Genomic DNA, 20,320 nt, shown 5'->3' on the forward strand with positions numbered 1-20,320 from the left:
TATATCGAATGACATTTTCCAACATGTTTAAGGTTGACTGTGTTGTTCCAGTTCCATTTATAGTGAAACTTCAGTAAACTACCCAACGAAAATCCCAGTTGGGGTGCCAAAAATATATTTGTTATTTTTAAGGGGTGCCGGTAAGCCATAAAAGGTTGAGAATCACTGACTTAATGCCATCATCCTCTTTCTTCACTTAGGTCCCACTCCGTCCTCCGCAACACGCTCCCGCTCAAGGAGGAGCACGTCATCATGATCCGGATGTCGGAGTGGCAGAAGAAGCTCTACAACCACTTCATGCGCACCATGGAGGGGGGATCGGGCAGCTGGGGAAGCACCGTCAATCCCATCCGCGCCTTCTCCATCTGCTGCAAGGTAAGTGACCAGACTTGGCATCTAGATAATTCTGGCTTGATATTAAATTGCAAAGCCAAAAAGGTTGAGTAGATCGACATCATCTTGATTTGTTAAGACGTTTCGATACAAACTTGTATCATCTTTAGTTAGTATCATCTTCGTATCGAAACGTCTTAATAAATCAAGGTGATGTCGATCTTACTCTTTGCAATTTATTATCAAGCTACATTACAGATCCGTGCATACTGCATAGTGTACCCTAGATAATTCTAGTTTTCTAATTTAATGAATTTGAGCAAAATGCCAGTAATTCTAATCTAGTTTGTGAATTGTTTGTGTGCTCTAAAGCATTTAGGTACCCTATGAACAGATCTTTAATGTAGCTTAATAATGAATTTTAAAGCCAAAATGGTGAATTGTGTTCCACCTTTTTCATGTTTGACTTGGAAGCGTTTCAGTCACATTAACTGATGATGATACAGGCAGGTATCTAAACAGCTTAATCAAGATGATCCCGATTTACTCAACCTTTTTGGCTTTAAAATTTATTATTAAGTCACTTATTTGCATTACTTTTAAAAGCTGTTTTTGTTCATACCGCTACACCTTCATCACATTTAACGTCATTTTGGGGTTAAACTGCCTTTCGCTTAAATGTTCCTCTGCTTACCTACCTTGGGAGCCGAGCGATTTCAGTCGGCAAACAGCTTGCGGTGAGCCAATGTAGCACCACGCCCTTGTTGAAATTTCAATTTGGCACGGTTTGTATTGTTAACGCTTCGCGCGCCAATTGATATTTGCGCTACGGCCTACGGGCGCGGGATACGGACTACTGAACCGTTCCAACAGACCAGGACAAGGTTCTGTTGTTGGCTTTTACGACACACCGTCGCCATAAAACTCATAAATAGGAACGTGCTTAGTGTTTAGCTGGCTATTGCCTATACTTATCGCTCTACAATTATTCAGCTCGTTTAAAGATGGGGGATAAAGGAAGGTGATAAAGAGCTTCGGCAAATAACAAAATGTCGAGTTCGGATCGACACCATGTCACACCAAGCGTGCGAGTATTTGCGTTCTATAAAGACTCTATGTTTGGTGTTGGTTGTCGATTGTCGAGCATACGTTTTTGTCTGTTGCCTTGCCTTCCACATTATCTTTCCTAATGCAATTCCAATATCGATACATATATGTTCCAGCTATATACAATTTATATATACAGTATAATAAATATAAAATATGTTACGACCAGGGATGTCCAAAAATATCAAATCGGAGCCGATACCCGATGCCAAATGGTAGTATCGGTACTCGTCCAATACTAGGCTGGTATCGGTGCTGATCGGATACCAAAAACGTTGAATAAAAACACACTTCGGAGTTCGACCAAAATAGGACTAATACCTAATAGTCGTAAAACCGTCTAAATCGGAATAAATCGTCCGTCGGAAATAAGACCTAAATGGCCAGAATCAGGCCTATACATTATACAACCTTTAACCTAAGTCTTCTAATAATTTTAACCCCAACCGAAATTCTAACCCGCAGTTCCGTACTACCCCCACTAACCCCAACAGGGTCTTTAGTGCGCCGGTCAAACTAGGACGCCCAAACGTCGACACCAAAACTCGGTCCTATACCCTCTCCTCCAGTTTCAGGCGTTATTTTAAATTTAAATCTTATTTTTTTGTGAATAATACTGCGAATTTTGGCTTTTTTATAATGTCGTTAGCCCTAATGGTGTGGTACTATAGATTTTTCGGCTCTCAATGTTGTAGCCGTGTAGGTCTTAATGTATGCCTTCAATTTACCGCCTTTTTGTTTAGATCTGGAACCACCCGGACGTATTGCATCGCGTCGTGTGCGAGAAGACCGACAAACAAGAAGACGACGACCTTGACATCCCGGATCCAATCAGCGCGTCGCAGAACAGCGCCAACGGTGGCGGCACCGGAAGCGCCAAGTCGTCGCCGGCCAGGTACGTGCTGGGGCGGATAGTTTTCAACGAAATATAATGCTTTTTAATAGATAAGAAACGGTCCTTAACGTTCGTACATTGCGTTGAAAAAAACTTTACATCAAAATTGTGTCTTTTTGCGAGTAGGGTATTTAGCTAAAGAAGGCCTTTGTCATATTGGGGCTCCAAATGGGCATATGGTAATGGTTCAAAGAAGGCGATTTAAAGCTTTTTCGATTTATAACCTCATTTGTATCCGATAATTTCATTATCTGTACTATTGATGGCTCAACGTGACTAAAAAGAAACACATTATCTTATTGTTCAAAATTTATTGTCCTATTAGCATTTTTAAAAAATGTTTTTTTGTTATATAAACTGTTGCTATCAGGCATAGTATTACAAATCAAAAAACAAGTCCTCTGGTAAATGTAATAACATTTTTTATTAATTACAATTACCAGAGGAGCTGTTTTTTGATTTGTATAATATTTTGTTGTCCGAAATTTGTTGTCTTTTTTCGTGTTTTTTTTTTTTTAAACGTTGCATAATTGTTTAATAAAACTTTTCAGATATTCCATCAAAAATCCTGATAGTAAAATTTCCCTATTATAGGCCCACGGACAAGCCGGTCGCGATCACAACCCCAAGCATTACCCCTGTCGGAACCCCAGTAGGGACCCCTACCGGAACCCCAACTGGGACCCCCGTCGCCCCTTCTCTGCCAACATTCCCCGACGACAAGGAGAAAGGAATCAGCTACGAATGGGTAAAACTTTTTCAATAAACGTTTTAAATAATTTCACAATTTTTTTTTGCTGGAAAATAGATTTGATTCCATTTTTTTCTTCCCATCGCCTGAAAACAAATACCGTTACCATTTTTTTATATTCACAAGCCATTCTTGTTTATTTTCTTGTGAAGCATTATATTAAATTTTATATTAGGCACACTTGCAGACTTAGAACCAGACTAAAATGGTTTGCCAAACGTGATTCTATCATGCGTGAAGAGATTTAATACAAATCAGCTGTCACTGTTGACAGACAAGCTGTAGTTTCCTATTGACGTGATGTCGCCCCACATTATATTATCAGGTCATAGTAAGAACTAAATAAAGGCGCAAGAGGTATGACAAAGTTGACAGAGGCAAAAACATATTTTTGTGTAGTTTTTTTTTGTAGTTTTGTACTGCTTTACCCTAGTATGTAGATTTTAAGCTAAATATATCAATCTTGTTGAGATTGATTCTCTCTTTTTCCTGACTAGTTTTTTTTATGTGGCATTTTATACACAATTCTGTCTAGCCTGGTCCATACCTCGTGTAACCACCGAAAAACTCAACCAACTCTGCAAAAGCTTTGACAAACAACTGTTACCCAAACTGACCCTCGTTCGTTTGCGCAGGCCAAGTATCAATCGCTCGGGTTATTTAATCAAAGTAGTACTTATCAGAAAACAAACTGGGTTCGCATGTAACTGCTGATTTTTTTATGGTTAATAAAAAGTTTGGAGACCACTGGCCTAGCCCATACTTGTTTACAATCACCAGGATAGTTGGACAGAACTTGTTTTTTAACCTAAACTGACCATCGCCTATTCGCGCAGGCCAAGGACCAAAATCACTAATATATCACAATAGATATAAGTAGTTTTTAGTTTTTTAATATCAGCTTGATTTTTTTATTGTGATTTGCTTAATTTATTGTTATGTAATAATACAACTCGTTGCGTAATAATGAGATTTAAATTGCGTGGTCATGTCGCTGCATAATTACATTACAGTCCGAATATTAGTTTTGTGCTCATCCAAACAAGTGCAGATAACGCATTTGGAAAAATTGAAAGTGAATAAATATTAAAAAATATTTAAAAAACTTTCGTTTGGTGTGCCGCAAAAAATAAAGTGTTACTTGGCTCAAAAAAAGGTTAAAAAACACTGGCCCAGTCCATACCTCATTTACAATTTTCCGAAACGCAAGCAACCCCTAAAAAATTGACGAAAAATTGTCGTTTTAAGCCCAACTGAATCTAGCCCGTTCGCCCAGGCCAAGGATCTCCTTGCCGGCTACACTCCCGGATTCGTGGAGCTCTCCGGCAAGATGGTGATCCTGATGCAGGTGATCCGAGCCTCTGTGGAGTGCGGAGACAAGATCCTGGTCTTCAGCCAGTCGCTCTGTACCCTCAGCCTCATTGAACAGTTCCTCCAGCAGTATTACGTGCCAAGGCCCGACCATCCGCCCAGGTATAGACGTATGACTGTTTAATTGTGCTCTAAAAGGCGAGAACACTGGTAAAAGGATTAAGGGAAAAAATGGGGGGAAATGATTGTCGAGGCAGATCAGTGAACTCACATGGAGTTTAGCTTGGTAATAAATGTCAAAGTCAAAAAGTCGAGCCAATCAAGATATTGTAAAAAAGGCTGCTTGACATTTATTATAAAGCTACATTACAAGTCAATGTATATTATACCTAACTATTGAATTTAAACAAAAAATGTTGAACAAAAATCATCGTAAAACACGAAATTATTTTAGGCAGAATAAGTAGCAAAACTAAAAATATATACGTTGTTCTGATTCTGATACAGTAGTGCATTGCTGGCGTCTAGCGAAAATGGTTTTGTTTTAATATATCAACTCATTGCTTCAAAATATTAACAGGATTGACACAAAGTCTATGTTATTAACATTTTTTAATGTTTTTTGAATTGATTTGTGTATTGAAAAATCTTTGAAAACCCTACTTTTTCCAAAAGCTTCCAAACAGTCTTTGGATTTATTTTATGTGTACCTTTAGGTTATGTGTTAGGCAAGGCCAGTTATAAATTTTTTTTTTTCATTGTGTTGACCATGGAATTTATACTGTTTTCTTCACGAATAAAATTAAAAAAATAAAAACTATCAAATTTTAGGTCTTTAAAAGGCTATAAATTCTCTTTGGGAAGTCTTGAATGTCTTTAAATATTTTTCTCATAAAACTGTGTGGTAACCTTGATTAACATATTGTTTCAGAGTGTAGGATATAGTCCAAAAATTACATAGTTTAGCAGAATTCCTTTTCTGAAGAGAAGGAAAGCAGTTGTTTTTTGTTTATCTAAATTTTCTACGTAACCGTTTACCAGAAAATGGGCGAAGAACCAGTCCTACTTCCGCCTGGACGGCAACACGCACTCGGCCGACCGAGAGCGGATGATCAACCAGTTCAACGCTGAGGACAATAATGACTTATGGCTCTTCCTCCTATCCACCAGGTGCGCCATTGAGCTTAAATGTATTTTTTTTCAAAATCAATAACCGATCCTTACAGCGGGTTGGTGGCGCTTTTTAATTTACTCACAGATAGCCTCTAATTAGGTTCACACAACTTGATTTTTGTGGGGGTTTATTGATTTTTAAGTCAAGGTCTGTTCAAGTTTAACTTAATACGCTTTTCTTATAATAGATCAAAGCATAAATGTGAAAGAATAACAAATGGTGAAATTGGAAACTGTAATCCCACAAGAACTATATTTTCTAATTTCTGTATTGCTTTTTGTTTCGATATTTGGATTTTCTCAGTGTTTTGTTGAGACAGACTTTGCAAACCTTAAGGCAGCTTGTTTTCTCTGTAAACAAAAAATATTTACTCGAATTATAAAAAATCGGCGCTTTCTACACAAGTTCGGACATCAAGCAAGCCAGTTGCAATTTTGTTCTGCACCATAGCGATTAGCGTACAAATAAAAACTTCCTAGGCCAGTACAATTCAATCGACTTTAATCTTTATTTTTTTAGAGCCGGCTGCCTCGGCATAAACCTGATAGGAGCCAACCGCGTGGTGGTGTTCGACGCTTCCTGGAATCCATGCCACGATGCACAGGCAGTCTGTCGCGTCTACCGCTACGGACAGCAGAAGAACTGCAGCATCTACAGGTACGCATAGATCTAATCTAGACTGAATGTCTAGGGTTCAACTTGTTTCAGCAGAAAATTTTGAATTATGCCCCAGCAGGCAATTGGACGTGCCACGTTGCTTGGCCAAGTTGCGTTTACAATCGCTGTGATATATAGGCCTGACCAATCATGAAATGCAACGTTGTGCAATTTTCTGTACGATATGTACCGTCGGACAAAATGACCGACTTATCTGTTTAGTCAAACAATTTTTTTCAAGTGGTACTCAACAAAGTGCCAGTGCCACTTATATAAAAAAATATATAAAAAAATGATATAAAATAATGCCACGCGCTCAAATCCGTTTTAAAAACATGCATTTCACCCGGAACAGCACGATGTTCTGTATAACTTCGAAAGCCAAACCCTGCCAGCAATTTTGTAAGCCATATCGGTGAACAAAACACTCCTATAACACAGGGCAAACATTTCGTTATGGTCTTAAACAGTGATTCTCAAGCTGTGTAGTGAGGCGCACCAGTGTGCCGCGAACTTTTTTAATTTAGTAAAATAAACTATCCATATTACTGAAAGGTATGCAGGCAAGCATGCAAGACTTTATTACACACTATTCTTGAAAACTGATAATGTTATAATATTTACACATTGACTTGCCTTGCATTAAAGGCATTTATCAAGCTTAGGTACTATTGTTTTGTAGAAAGTGTTCCATAAACTTTGTTTGATCTGCTTAGTGTGCCGCAAGCCAAAAAGTTTGAGAAACACTGGACTTTTTGCGGATCATGCAAAGAGATATTTTGCCGTTGATTTGCGTGAGACCCTTACAATAAAACAAACACTTGTAATATATTAAATCGTGTGTTTTTACGATTTCTGTTTGACGCAGGTTGGTGTGCGACCAATCAATGGAGAAGAAGATCTACGAACGTCAGGTTTCTAAGCAGGGAATGTCAGGTGAGGCCTTGTGCTTTCTGTATTTTTTTATTAATATCAAGTAATCCCGATTACGGTTCCCTGAAAAGGACGTTCAAAAATCGAATAGAAAAAAATCGAAATGTCAACATCGAAAGTTTCTAATTAAATTATTAAGTTTACTGTGATTTTAATAGAGCACGATCCCCATGACGTTACCTTGGTAAGATAGAAAACATCTGCGAAAAAACAAAAACCTCCGCTCTGCAAAAGTCGAACTATCAAAATACGTCGGGAAAGCAAAAGTCCTTGTTCGAAAACCTCTTTTTTTTATCTAACGTCCCTTGTCTCATTCTGTAGACCGCGTGGTGGACAAGCTCAACCCGACTGCAGTTTTCACTCGTCAGGACGTGATGAAGCTACTCGAGTACAGCGAAGTCGAGCTGCCTAGGGTTGTGTTTGACGCTGAGCTGCCCTACAACGACCCCGTGCTTGTCGAAACATGCCGGGTACGTGCAGTTGTCCTTGCTTTTTGAGCGGTATTTTTCGTAACGTTTTATACGATTGCCATACGTTATCCGTCGAAGCTGACTTAGACTACGGAATTAATTTGGATTTTTTTTAAATTAGACTGGAATTAAAATTAGAGGATTTTAGTTTTCTCAAATTAGATAAGAATTAAAACCGTGTTCTTGAAAACCAAAATTTCAACTAGAATTTGAACTAAAATTACATTGAATATACCATTAAGTTGGTATAAGAATATTATTTTCAGGGTGTGAAATTAACCTACAAGTCGTTCCGACCAAATAGTATTAATTCTAATTGTTTGTTCCACTTTTTAATTAATACTTTGCATTGCAAGTTTCGCTTGCTTTCTTACGCGCCTATTTGGAATACACCTATGAGGGATTTCATTTAAAATCTCTCGGGATATTTGAAAACCGCCGAATAACCTCAGAATGAAAGATATTATTTTTGGGTTTACAAATTTCAGCTTTATACTCTTAATTTTAGCATTCAAATTAACAACATGTGTTACGTATTTCATATACGCATAAAAATGCTATACGAAACAACTCGGACCCAAAATATCACATGAAAATTCCCGAAATTCCCGCAAAACTCGATAGAAATTTTAATTTTTTTTTTAACACAAATATTGTATTTCCAGATGAGCGGTCACTGGATGACGCAGAAGCCCTTTTGCCACGAGTCACTGCTTCTGGACTGCAAAGACCAGCGCCTCACCAAGGCCGAGATGCGCATTGCACAGAAGGGATACGAGCGCGACAAACTGGCCTCGTCCACCTACAACTACAGGTGGGGAAAACCCTTCGCGCGTCCATTCATAAAAAAACGAACATCATTTTCTTTAAAGCGACTGCGTCCAAATAGTTTAACTCGTGTTTTGAGGTTAACGAACCGATGCTTTGTTACTTTTTTAAACCTAGTTTACCTTTAGTATTTTATAATTCGGTCGTGTAGTTTTGAAGTCGTGACGTCAAACCTGATGTCATCAGTCGACTGATATTTTTAATGCCACGGGATTTATTCTTTGCATATTTAAATTTATTCACGATTTTAATTGAAAAGTTTATGAATTCGTATAGCTGTGATGTTTGGCACACTTGCTGTAGATATATTTTCACACAAACAGCTTAAACGTGTCGTTTCAAATTAATAAAGTACAGCTTACACTCCTATAGTTACGTGTAACAGTCCGTTTGTTTGTTAAACAGTCGCCCATCCTACGCCGGGTTCTACGGTTCCAACAATGCAGCGTCGCTATCTAAGTCAGCTTCCACCAATTCTATGTAAGTGTTTACAGCTTTACGCCCCTCATTGTAATTCACGTATCTTATCGTTATTAAAGCAACTTTATAGAATAAATGTGCATAAAGTTACGTTATTTGTCCTAAATCTTGGAACAAATAAATTATAAGGTCGTAAGATTAAAGTGTAATTCTTCAATATTACCAAAAATGCAAACATATACTTTGAAAATACTTTTTTAAACATATTATTTTTATTGTACCATTGAAACAACGCCTGGCAGCAACAGCATATTCAAAGGAATTTAGTTATCAATTTTATTCGGAAAACTTTTGAATTCCTGTGTTAGTCAGAAGTCAGTCACCCATTGACTTCAAATATAAAGGAAAACTGAATCTTGTATTGTGTAAAAATGTTAGTTGGTTAAACCGAACTTTTGTTCGTCGCAGGTCGTCTGCCTTTCCTTCTAGCTTGTCACGTGACGGCATTCGACCAATCGCGAACGTGCGCCCGATGCAGATCACACCCAACCCCAAACAACTGCAAGCGGTACGCAAAGTATTTTGATAAGCTTTGGATTTATTATATTATTTACAATTGTACATCTTAAGTTACGTGTTTATAAAGTGCTGTTTTTTACCAATTTTTTGAACTAATAGTTATTGTGTTGACTTTGGCTTTAATGCTGTTTTGTTTTCGAATCATATCAAAACATACCAGGTGACCCAATTTTTAGCTTTTTTAAAAACACACGAAATGATTCAAAATTTAGGTCTTTGAAAAATAACAAATTTTCTTTTCTTTGGATATGTTTAAATTTTTAAAATCCCATGTCCTTGAAAACCACAGCCACTCCAAAAACACCCCTCTAGAAATAACAAAAACCCACAGATAACTTTTTCTACCCCATTTCCCTTGGTATAAAGTTGTAACCTTTAAATTTGAAAGCCGAGCTATCCAACCCCGTGCGGGTAACAAAGCTTACCCAACCCAAAATAGGTTAAATAACTTTTAGACGCCATATACCTTGGTATAAAGTTCTAACCTTTGAATTTTCAGGCCTCGCTGCCCGGCGCCGCCGGTCCGATGACCATCAGCCGCTCGGGCATCTCGGTCCAGAAGGTGGTGGCGTCCCAGGAAATCCCCCTGCCCCCTCAGCGCACCCCCGGCATTAACACCACCGCCCAGCTGCCATCAAGCATCAAACTGGGCGAGACGTACTTCGTAATCCACGGCAACAAGGCCACCTACATCCGGACCGGCACCGGACGGATTTTCGCGCTGAAGACCAACGACGTGGCCAGGTTTGGGGCCACCCCTGTCCCTACACCAGCCCCAACTTTACCCCGCGAGCGTTCCGCACAAACCGCAGTAAGTTGGACAAGCGACCTTTACCTATTCGAGTGGTTCTCAACCTTTTATGACTTGCGGCACCACTTGAAAATAATAAAGAGATCGCGGCATCCCTACAAGATTTTGTCGTAGGTAAATCACTATAGAATGTCACAATACACGAAACTGGAACAACACGCATCAACTCTGTACAACGTGGGAAGTTTTAGTTGGATATATTTCACTCTAATTTTACACAAAAAGTTGTGAAAGTTGAGCAAAAATCAGATTCTTAAAGATTCCTAAACATGTCGCGGCACCCCTAGGCATTAGATATGGCACCCCGGGCATTAGATATGGCACCCCGGTTGAGAACCACTGACCCAGTATATTCTATGCTTAGTGGATGGTTTAAATAAATTCCGGTTGATTCAAATCTGAGGCCTCCATTTACCTAGAACAAACTCAACCTTTGTCTATTCCGGTGTTTCTCAAACTTTTAAACCAGGCCGCCCTTTTCTTTTTAAATACATGTCACGCCCCACCAGACAACGGGCGTACTCGGGATTTTTGTTTTATGACGTCACAAGTTGCATCATAACGTAACGCCATGAAACAATTTTTCGTAAAATCTGTTGTTCTCGACCGATTTTGTAGAAAATATCTTTTTTCCTAAACAACTTAAATCTCTATGCAGTCATAATTCTAATTTGCCATGAAGACTGTGACAATTTGTTTTTGTTTAAGTTACTTGCATTTTTTGTTTAAAATACTTACATGAACGATTCCAATATGTTTTTTAACTCTTTGCGTTGCTTCTGTCGAATACTGATATAGTGACCTATAGCAAACCTAATGTTTTTATTTATAGATGACGTCATCAGTTACGGAATCAAGCTTCCGGCGAAATCAGAGCGAGCCAAACATGAGGTGAGAATGATGGCTAAAGATTTACTTTGTTAGCATTTTGATTTATGTTTTAGTTAAAGAACATAATTTTCAGGGATATTTGGCTTGTTTAAGCATTGGCTACGTGTCACACAATTTCCCGCTCGCGTTCCCGTTATAATATTTTTTATACAAGGGTGATTTAAGATTGGTCTTCACTGCGGGTTATACACATACACAGTAGACTACAGGATGCGAGATCAACGTAAATAGTTCTTCTAATCAGTTTAACGCAAAAACATCAGCTGGTCCACCACTGCTGGAATACTCATTTTAAAGAAATACGCGAAATATGTAGGTTTGAAAATTACCGAATTGAACAGCATGTCATGTGCTAAACATAAATGATTCTGCACATTTTCCTTAAAAGTCTTTTTTCATGCTTGATCACTTCGCATATTAAACCGTCCCTCTTTTTTCCACCAGCGCCTTGCGGAACCCCTTCGCAAGCCGCCGAGATTCGCCCGACCCGTCCCAGCAGCCCGGGAATTACCCTAAAACGGCGGGGGTCGGCGGTATGCTCGGCTACCCCAACTTTGCTCAGTTTCCGTCTTCGCTGGGAACTCACTACGGCCGCCCGCCCATGTTCAGCACTGGCTCGCTCGCCTCGACCAATCGCGTGCCGACCAGCGATCACGTGGGCGCGTCGACAGCCAATCAGACGCCCAGTGGCGATCACGTGAGCGACAACGCCATGCTGGCCAAGTTGCTGGGCGATTACGACGATAGTAACAGCACCAGTAGCAGTACAGCTCCCGCATCTAACCCTTACAGCAGTTTGATTGACAGCTCAACGCCGATTGACGTCACTTCGTCGGGCGTCGTCGAGCGTCGCGCATCACTGAACAGCCTCACCGAACCGACGTTTAGCGGCACCCCATACCAGCCTCAACAGAACCAGCAGCAAACGTACAACTCCCTGGGCGGGCGACTGTCCGACAGCCCTTTGGCAAACTTGAACGATTTCCTCACACAAAACAACTACTTTGCAGCTGGAAATTCCCCATTCATGCCGAACAGCTTCCCTCTTCAGAACAACCACGCCCCCGCCACTCCTTCGGCATCGTCCAATCAAAATCTTCCCGGAGGCGGTTACCCGCTCGATTTCGGGACCTTCAGCTCTTCCTTGGACCGGATTGGCGGATTCCCACTGCAGTTATCGCGTCCCGCCGCCCCATTGACCAATCAGAACGACGCACAGTCCGAAGCGATCGCGATCTCTGACGACCAGGAAAACGGACTTCTAGACCTTTCGCGAAAATCGGCGGCTTTTTCGCTCGACTTTGATCCGAGTTTTTAGTCGGATTTCCATATCTTTTCACCAAAGTGTGAGCACTGAAAGTTGTACTTTACGATGCCCTCCGTTTATCGAGGCAACGTGCGGTTGAAGTAGCAAACGAGTGAGGATAAACCCCCGTGGTTTTGTGGCCTTTAAGGGCGAAACTCTTGCGATTATACGTGCGTTTATTTTTCTTCTTTTAAGCTCGCCACAATCTAAGTTGTATTTTTGTATCAAACTTTGCATGAATCATTGAATACGCTGCCAGCGGAGCTCGCGTTTTGTAAAGTACTTCGTCTTGGAAAGATTATCTAGCCGCGACTTAACAAAACGATTCGACTATTTGTTTATTGCAAACCCTTCCTGTTATTGAATCACTACCGGCTGTGTATCGATGAAAAGTTCTCATTTAAAAAAAACTAGAAAATGTTCTTTTTCAAAAGACGCGTCTTTTGTCGAACACTGTTCAAATATAGATGATGTCGCTATTATTCTTTTATCTCAATGCGGAAAAATGCTCGTTTTCCAATAAATTTCATTCGCAAACGACCGTGCCCGTTAAGTCCACAATATTTAAGTTTTACTTTTATTAAATTGCTCTCCAGATTTCGTTTTGATTTTCTGTCTTTCCTTTTTCTCTACCTGGCAGAATCTCGTTTTGAAGGGCGTAAGTCATGTTTTGGACGTGCATTCCTATTTTTCTCACCGATTATTTTCCTTAACCGGCTTAATCGCGCAAGCTCAGGATTACTCTAGGACGTATTCTGACGTCGCAGCTACGTCAGAGTAATGACGTATCTATTCCATTGCCGCGCGAAAGAGAGATTTCGAATAGTTAATCAATCGCGACAGTTAGCGTTTTGCAATTTAAAAAAATATATTTCACGTCAACGAAAAGTTCACATCTCCGCCAATCGCGAGCGCAACGTAGCGTTAGTTTTTTTTTTTATCATAATCGTTGTTGTTTTTTGTTCTTGATTTTTTACGTCTTTTTTTTATTCGTTCTTCAATCGACGTGCGCTCTGCTCTCTTGCCCCGATATCAGAGCGAAATTTTTGTAAATTTTTTTGTATTATTTTCGAAAAATTTTCGCCAGGAAATTCGTGCAATATGCGCCGGCAGTTTTCCCTTTTTTAAATGATGGCGACCTGTTTGGCTGTAAAGCATTTGCGTCGCACTCGCAACCTTCGATAGTCCTATTCTACTTTACGCGCCCACAGCTGACGAAAATTATTATTTATCCAGCCCTAATTTTTGCTGGTTAACGAACGTAAACGGGCTAGTATTAAAGTACAACATGTAAAAAATTGGAATATAAAACCTTAACTTACAATACACTAATGCTGCCGATCCTATATTTTTAACATTAACAAGGTGATACTATATATGAAGCCTTAACCACCGCTACAAACTGAAGCTATTTGTCGCCATTTTTAATCTGATTACTGTGCTTAACGTGTATCACGTAACTGGTCACCTTTAACCGTGCAACCGAAAATACCTTCAGGGCTGTTCACATTGTTTATTGAACTCCCGTGTAACGCCTAGTCTGCTTAGAAAACACGTTGGAAGCTCTACCGTTGCAAATTCAAAATTCACTTTTGCGATTTTTTAACTACATTTTAAATCTTGTATTTTGGGGGGATGAGTGCGCAACAATCAGAGACCTTCACGCGCGTATTATATTTAAATTAGTCTGCTTTCATTAGGCCACAATATATCACTATTTTCTCGTCGTACTTTTGATGTATTTATTTAATTCTAAACCGCTTATTCTCGTCACTTTGTGTGGCACATTGCGTTCTCCTAATGGTAACCTTTTTATTTATAACATTCCCCGAAAGACGCCTTTTTCAGTTCAGTTTTCTGTCCTGTACTTTCTTCCTGTCTTTGTGTATGTATAACATTAAACCCATTTAGCAAATGTGTCGTTTGTATTTCTACTATTCCTTATATTTCTTGATTTTCTACCAAGCCTGCCCGTAATTAAGTTCGCATTGTTCTGAACTATCACATTTTCTTGCTTTTTTTGCCCCGTGCAGTTCTTAGTACTTTTGTTAATAATGAATATTTCTAGCAGTATTGTGCGTTTTATGCCCAATACACCAGTCGCCATGTACTACTTAATGGTTTATTGCATCAAAACAAGTTTGAAAGCCTGTCTACGCAAAACCATTTCAAAATACTGACGATCATTTGGAATACCAGTACACATTATAAGTTCGGTGTTCCTAAACAGATATTTTCTAAAAGAAATACCAAATGACGCCATTATTATTGTCGACCAGGTAATAGAAGCGAACACTCAACGTTTAAAGGTATTTTTTGCTTGAGCGTTAAAAAGTTTAGGTACATCGAGTTTTTCGCCCTACTATTTTATATTAAATTTACCTTTCAAGGTACAAATAACAAGCTGAAATTTCTATGTTAATTTAGTGTCGGGTCGGCGCCGATAACAACCTAATTATCGGACAATGGCACTATTTGACATACGGTATCGGCTCCTAACGAATGTTATCGACATCATATTTTTGGGTATTGTTCAGTTAAGTCTTGGTAGAATAATTAATTCCATTATTTCACCTAGGACGATTCCAACAACGCGTGCATCGTACATATGGGCTAAAATAAATTAAAAGATTGTAACAGCGGGTAATTGCTAAAAATGAGTTAACTTGGACGCGCATTTACAAAAGAACTCCAGTCCAAGTCGAGCAGTTTACAGCGAATACTTAAGTAAAGCAGAGTCCAATTCATGTGAAGCGCAGGTAAATTCAAAAAATAAACGTAGGCCTATAACTATAAGCTAGGGGAACTATCATATACGTCGTCAAAGTTAGGCAAAATGAGCCACTTGTAAAAAGAATAAAGAATGGTCAAGTATTTTGTCTAAACCAGTGGGTCCCAAACTTTTTTGGCTCGCGGCACACTAAACAATTCTTAACTATTGATCAGGACACTTTTAAAGTACAACAAAGGAGTAATTTTACAATCGCCCTTACACGACAAACTATATGTAAATGTCCCAAAATTATTAATTTGAAATATAATGCGTATTTAAGTCTAAAATACTTACTTGTATGCATATTGGTAACACAATTACTCTATTTTCTGAAATTAAAAAAGTTTCGCGGCACACTTGACAATCTCTCGAGGCACACTGGTGTGCCGCGGCACACAGTTTGGGAATCACTGGTCTAAACGAACGTCAATTCCTTTGGTCAAAAAACTTGGTCAAGAAACTAAACATCTTTGACTTCATTGCACATTACATTACTGTGGAGCACTTTAAAATATAAGCTCGAACACGGGGCAAAAAATAGACCACAAATAAAAGCGGCCTTCGTGCACTTCAAAAACAACGGCAAAGAGGATTTCACGTTTTATTCGTCAGTTTCAGCATGATTCTGTAGGCGGTGTCGCGGTCGTCGGCGGGCGCCGCTGACGGCGTCGGAATAGCGGCGCGCTGCCCCTTGCCGTGGAAAATGTTTCGCATCTCTTGCGACCTCCGGTGGAGCAGCTTTCTCCCGCCGTCGGTGGTCACGTGACTTGCGGTCCTGTAGGTTGCGTTCTGTACCTTGTACTTGGCCATGGTCGACGCGTAGCTTTCCGCCTTGGTCGACGGAGACGAGTTACCAGCAGCGCTCCAGGCCTGCTGACTGGCGACGCTGTCTTTAGGTCCAGTACTGCGCGTCTTCTCGTCGGCCGCTTGCTTGCCATACCGGCCGAAGTGCGCCACGTTTTGACCGATCGGTGTGACTCGTATAAAGCCGTCGTGATGCTCGGAGCTGGCTGGGAGACGAGAAGCTCGGTGAACCACGCCCGTCGCCGTTAGTGTTTCGGTCTTGCTGCTTGGCTGCTGCGGACTCGACGACGATTTTCTCGAGTGGCACCTGTGAGCGACACGGAAACTAAACTATAAATTACTGAATAACAACTAGGGGTAGCTGTGTGCTGCTGGATTGTTTGACTTAGTGTCGTTTTGGAATATCACTATATTTGAAGAGCTTCAATATTGCGTATAGTTTATCGATTTACTGTTTAATTTAATGCCGCTAAAACTTAAAGTTGTTATTTAGTAATTTATAGTCTAGTTTTCCAATTTATAGTGTAGTTTTTCGATTTGTGTAATTATTTTGGTATAGCAAGTCGGCCGTTTTGGTACAAAACCGGTATGCGTTACCGCAATGGTATTTGGAATGATCATTGGCCGCCAGGGTTTAACCAATAATTGCAAACAAAATAAAACAGGATCCCTGCGATTTTACAAGATTGCAAAGCAGGAAGCTTATTTTAAGGCTATGAAGCAACTTTTCGGGAGTAACAACTATGCTTTTGCACGACCAGAAGTCTATCCCCGCACTTTTCTAAACCGCACATGACATGATGTAACTAATGGTTGTGACTTAGTCTCCAAATAGTCTTTATGTTAGATGGACTCCATGGGCTATATACGGTAATAAATTACAAGACAATATATACCTGTTTTTCTTGAAGCCGTGACTACAGGTCAAGTTGTACTTGACGATGTTAAAGTCCTTGCTTTTTTCAAGCCTCGTGGAGCACTCCTTTGACCTTGGTTCGTCCTTGACGGCTTGTGGCTCAGAGGGGGGAGGGACCGAAAGCGCCCCACCACCACGTCGGATGACTGGTGGCACAAAACCTGTTTGTGCAATAGAATACTATGAAATTACACTTCACAGCTCACCTTAAAAGTTTGTCGGCATTACCAGGCTTGTCAACTTAGCCGTTGTTCTATGCAAATCAAGTAATTTTGCCTAAATTATTTTCCGAAATTTGAGTCATATTTTGATTTAAAAACATTTAAAAAATTTATTACAACACTGGGAAGTCTCGCAGTCTCGTGCTGCAGTTCCAATCCATTCCGTCAAAGGTCTTTGGCATGAAATGTTGCCACAAACCTCACCGTCAGTATAGTAGTATTTGCTACGGCTTTGGTATATATAGGCCTATAGCAGAACTTTTGCCTAAGATTCACCTTACACAGGGGCAGAAATGTTTAACCGCACAAGGAAAAAAATAAAACGTTTTCTTTTTAATTTGTGGCAGTCTAGTAGGATTTATTGGATAAGTAGTAAAGGGTAAAGGTATTGTTTCAATTTATAGCGCCCTAAAAACAGATAGTGCCGGCAGGGCTGCGGAGTCGAGTCCAATTCCAGACTTCGACTAAATGTGCGATTTTGTCGAGTCCCGAATCAGGCTCCGACTCTACAGCATGTAGTTCACTAATTTACGTAACTCATTTAAGGTGGACTTTCAGTAATCCCCGCATAAGGGTGTTATATATATATAATTCATTTTCTCACAAAATCTGGTTGGAAAATTTTTCAATATTTGCTATTACACTTTTACGATTTATGGTTGGCGGCCATATAAGTTTTAAAATTTGGAACTGCGCACGTCGGACTCAGGAATCAGGTGGTTTTACGTGGTTTTACTCGAGACCCGAGTCCGACTCCAGCAAAACATACGACTCCATCGAGTCCCGAGTCCGACTCTGACTCCGCAGCCCTGGTGCCGGTGAAAAAGCGCTATTTCATTGAACCAGGAAATCATCAGTGGAGCAACTTATAATTAAGTACATTTCCAAAAAACAGCCAGGTTTCGAAAAGCTGCCTTTCACCATTATTTTACGTCTATATTTATGTTTCAACTACCTTTGCTTTCTCCCGTCGGTGGTAACGCCGGTATAGGTTCCACCTTGGTAAACCTCAACCCTTTGCTGCCCACCAGCGGCCGATGCGTCGCCTGCTGGTGAACGATCGCGTTCGCGTTGTTGTTGATTTTTATGTTGATGACGTTCGGGCTGCCTGTCAGGGACTTTTGGGCGTCCTGGTGGCACCGGGAATCCACCGTGGCCCGGCCGGACGTTTGCTTTTTATTCTTTTTGGTTTTGATGGGTGACTTTCGGCCTTCCTTTGTATGATGGGCCTCGTACTTAATCTTGAATGATTTCTGAGGAGACCCTGTGATTTAACGATTTTCGTGTTAGGACCATAAAGGGGCGAAAGCTCTGGGATTATTTTGAGGTTTTGCACACTAAAAATTGAATGGTCATATACCAATGGAAAATTTGGGGTTACTGTAGAACAGAGTGTCCAACATGAGGCACGATCTAATAAACACACAAGTCCCAAAAAATACAGCCATCTGTCAAAAAAGCTAAATTTGTTATACAGTCAATTGTCATTGTTTATTCACAATGCAAAACAATCCCTACAATTAGGACAACAAGCAATTACTTCTGATATTATAACACTATACCGTTTTTATTTTTTTGTATAAAAGCGCTTTTAATATTAGAAAAAAAATAGTTGCTAAACTTTGGCACGGGAAGAAGTTATAAGATAAAAATTGGCACGTCGGCAAGGTTGAGTGGGACACCCCTGCTATAGAATCTCTAACATATTTGTAGTTTTCCTAGCCTCGACATTTATTCGAGTAATTCTGTCACAAAGCACGTTTCTAAAAAAGGCCGTTTTCGGATGTTTTTTTTTTCTTATAATGTGGAACCAGGTACTCTACGTTTAGCCGATTTATATAAAAGCTTCTGGGGAGACTCGATTGCCATGCTAGGCGTACAAAGGGGCGAAAGCTTTTGGACTCGTTTGGGGTTTTGAACACTGAAAATTAAATGCTTAAAGCACCAATGAAAAATTTGGTTACTGTAGAATCTCTGCCATATTTTTAATTTTCCTAGCCTCGACATTTATTTGAGTAATTCTGTCACAAAGCACGTTTCTAAAAAGAGGCCGTTTTTGATGTTTTTTTGTTATAATGTGGATCCAGGTGCTCTACGGTTACAATTAGCAGATTTATTTAAAAACTTATGCGGAGACTCTGCGATTTTAGGATTAGGCGTACAAAGGGACGAAAGCTCCAGGAATTGTGGGTTTTGAACACTAAAAATTAAATGTTTAAAGCACCAACGATAAATTTGCATACTGTAGAATCTCTGTCATATTTATTCCTGCGTTTTTAAATAACATTGTTTGTTTTAAAGATTTCCTTTTGCCTGTTTTTGGATGTTTTTTCTTAGAAAGTTGAACCAGGTGCTTTACGGTTAGCACATTTTTGTAAAGAGTTCAGGGCTTGTTTTTATAATGGCGACGACTCAAGGTTAGAAAATTTCTTACGTTAGCTTACATTTATTATTTTTTTTTAATTGAAAAACAGCTCAAAACACAACTCCGGTCTCCTGCCTTCTTATTAAAAGACATTTATTTAAAAATCATTGTATCTGCATGACACTTAAATTAGGATTTTTCGTGATTTTGACCAGTAACCGTAAACAGCTAAGTCGGTAAAAGGTAAAAAGTTAACATTTTGAACATATTGAAATCGTTGTTTTATCCTGCTGGCCAAAATCAACAGTGGTTTTACCCGAACCGCGTCCCGGAGTCCTTGTTCTCCGCGAATTCGATTTCGAGCTCCCGGCCGTCGTCGATGTTCGTTCCCATCTCTCCTGTACTTGCGGCAGCGACGTTCTCGGATGTCCCCCACACACCACCATGTCGCCTTCATTCACAAAACATTTTGACCAACGATTACGGCATACGTATCAATAGTAGGCTTACGCCGAAAACCATTGCAGACTACCGATTATGTCGATCAAATGACGTATGTCGTAAGCAACTAGAAAAAAATACTATATTAAATGGGAAAAACAACTAGAAACACTGTCAATGTTTGAAAATTTGAAAAAAATTTTGCTTTTTGTGTGTGTGTTGTTTTCTATGCGTGGTCCTGATCTTTAGTGCCTTTGTCCGAATCTTAACCAGGCCATGAGTATAATACAGTTTGAGACAAAAAGTAAAGAAAGGATACCAATATACTGGGGTA

The 20,320-nt window shown here is 39.8% G+C and overlaps 1 protein-coding gene across 1 annotated transcript in view; it reads left to right on the plus strand.

Moving 5' to 3' along the window:
* LOC146164747 (helicase ARIP4-like) overlaps window positions 1-14,570 on the plus strand; it is a 39,844-nt gene extending 25,274 nt beyond the window's left edge. The window contains exons 13-26 of the mRNA XM_083383031.1: window positions 201-375; window positions 2,184-2,335; window positions 2,930-3,083; window positions 4,363-4,559; window positions 5,439-5,567; window positions 6,091-6,228; window positions 7,097-7,164; window positions 7,483-7,631; window positions 8,297-8,445; window positions 8,865-8,939; window positions 9,348-9,444; window positions 9,958-10,269; window positions 11,102-11,160; window positions 11,605-14,570. Coding sequence (XP_083239157.1) covers window positions 201-375; window positions 2,184-2,335; window positions 2,930-3,083; window positions 4,363-4,559; window positions 5,439-5,567; window positions 6,091-6,228; window positions 7,097-7,164; window positions 7,483-7,631; window positions 8,297-8,445; window positions 8,865-8,939; window positions 9,348-9,444; window positions 9,958-10,269; window positions 11,102-11,160; window positions 11,605-12,478 — 2,728 coding nt within the window. The 3' untranslated portion in view covers window positions 12,479-14,570. The remainder of the gene's footprint in view (window positions 1-200; window positions 376-2,183; window positions 2,336-2,929; window positions 3,084-4,362; window positions 4,560-5,438; window positions 5,568-6,090; window positions 6,229-7,096; window positions 7,165-7,482; window positions 7,632-8,296; window positions 8,446-8,864; window positions 8,940-9,347; window positions 9,445-9,957; window positions 10,270-11,101; window positions 11,161-11,604) is intronic.
* The last annotated feature ends 5,750 nt before the right edge of the window (window positions 14,571-20,320 follow it).

This window comes from Ascidiella aspersa, chromosome 2 (assembly GCF_963924565.1).
Source record: "Ascidiella aspersa chromosome 2, kaAscAspe10.2, whole genome shotgun sequence".
Classification (NCBI taxonomy): domain Eukaryota; kingdom Metazoa; phylum Chordata; class Ascidiacea; order Phlebobranchia; family Ascidiidae; genus Ascidiella; species Ascidiella aspersa.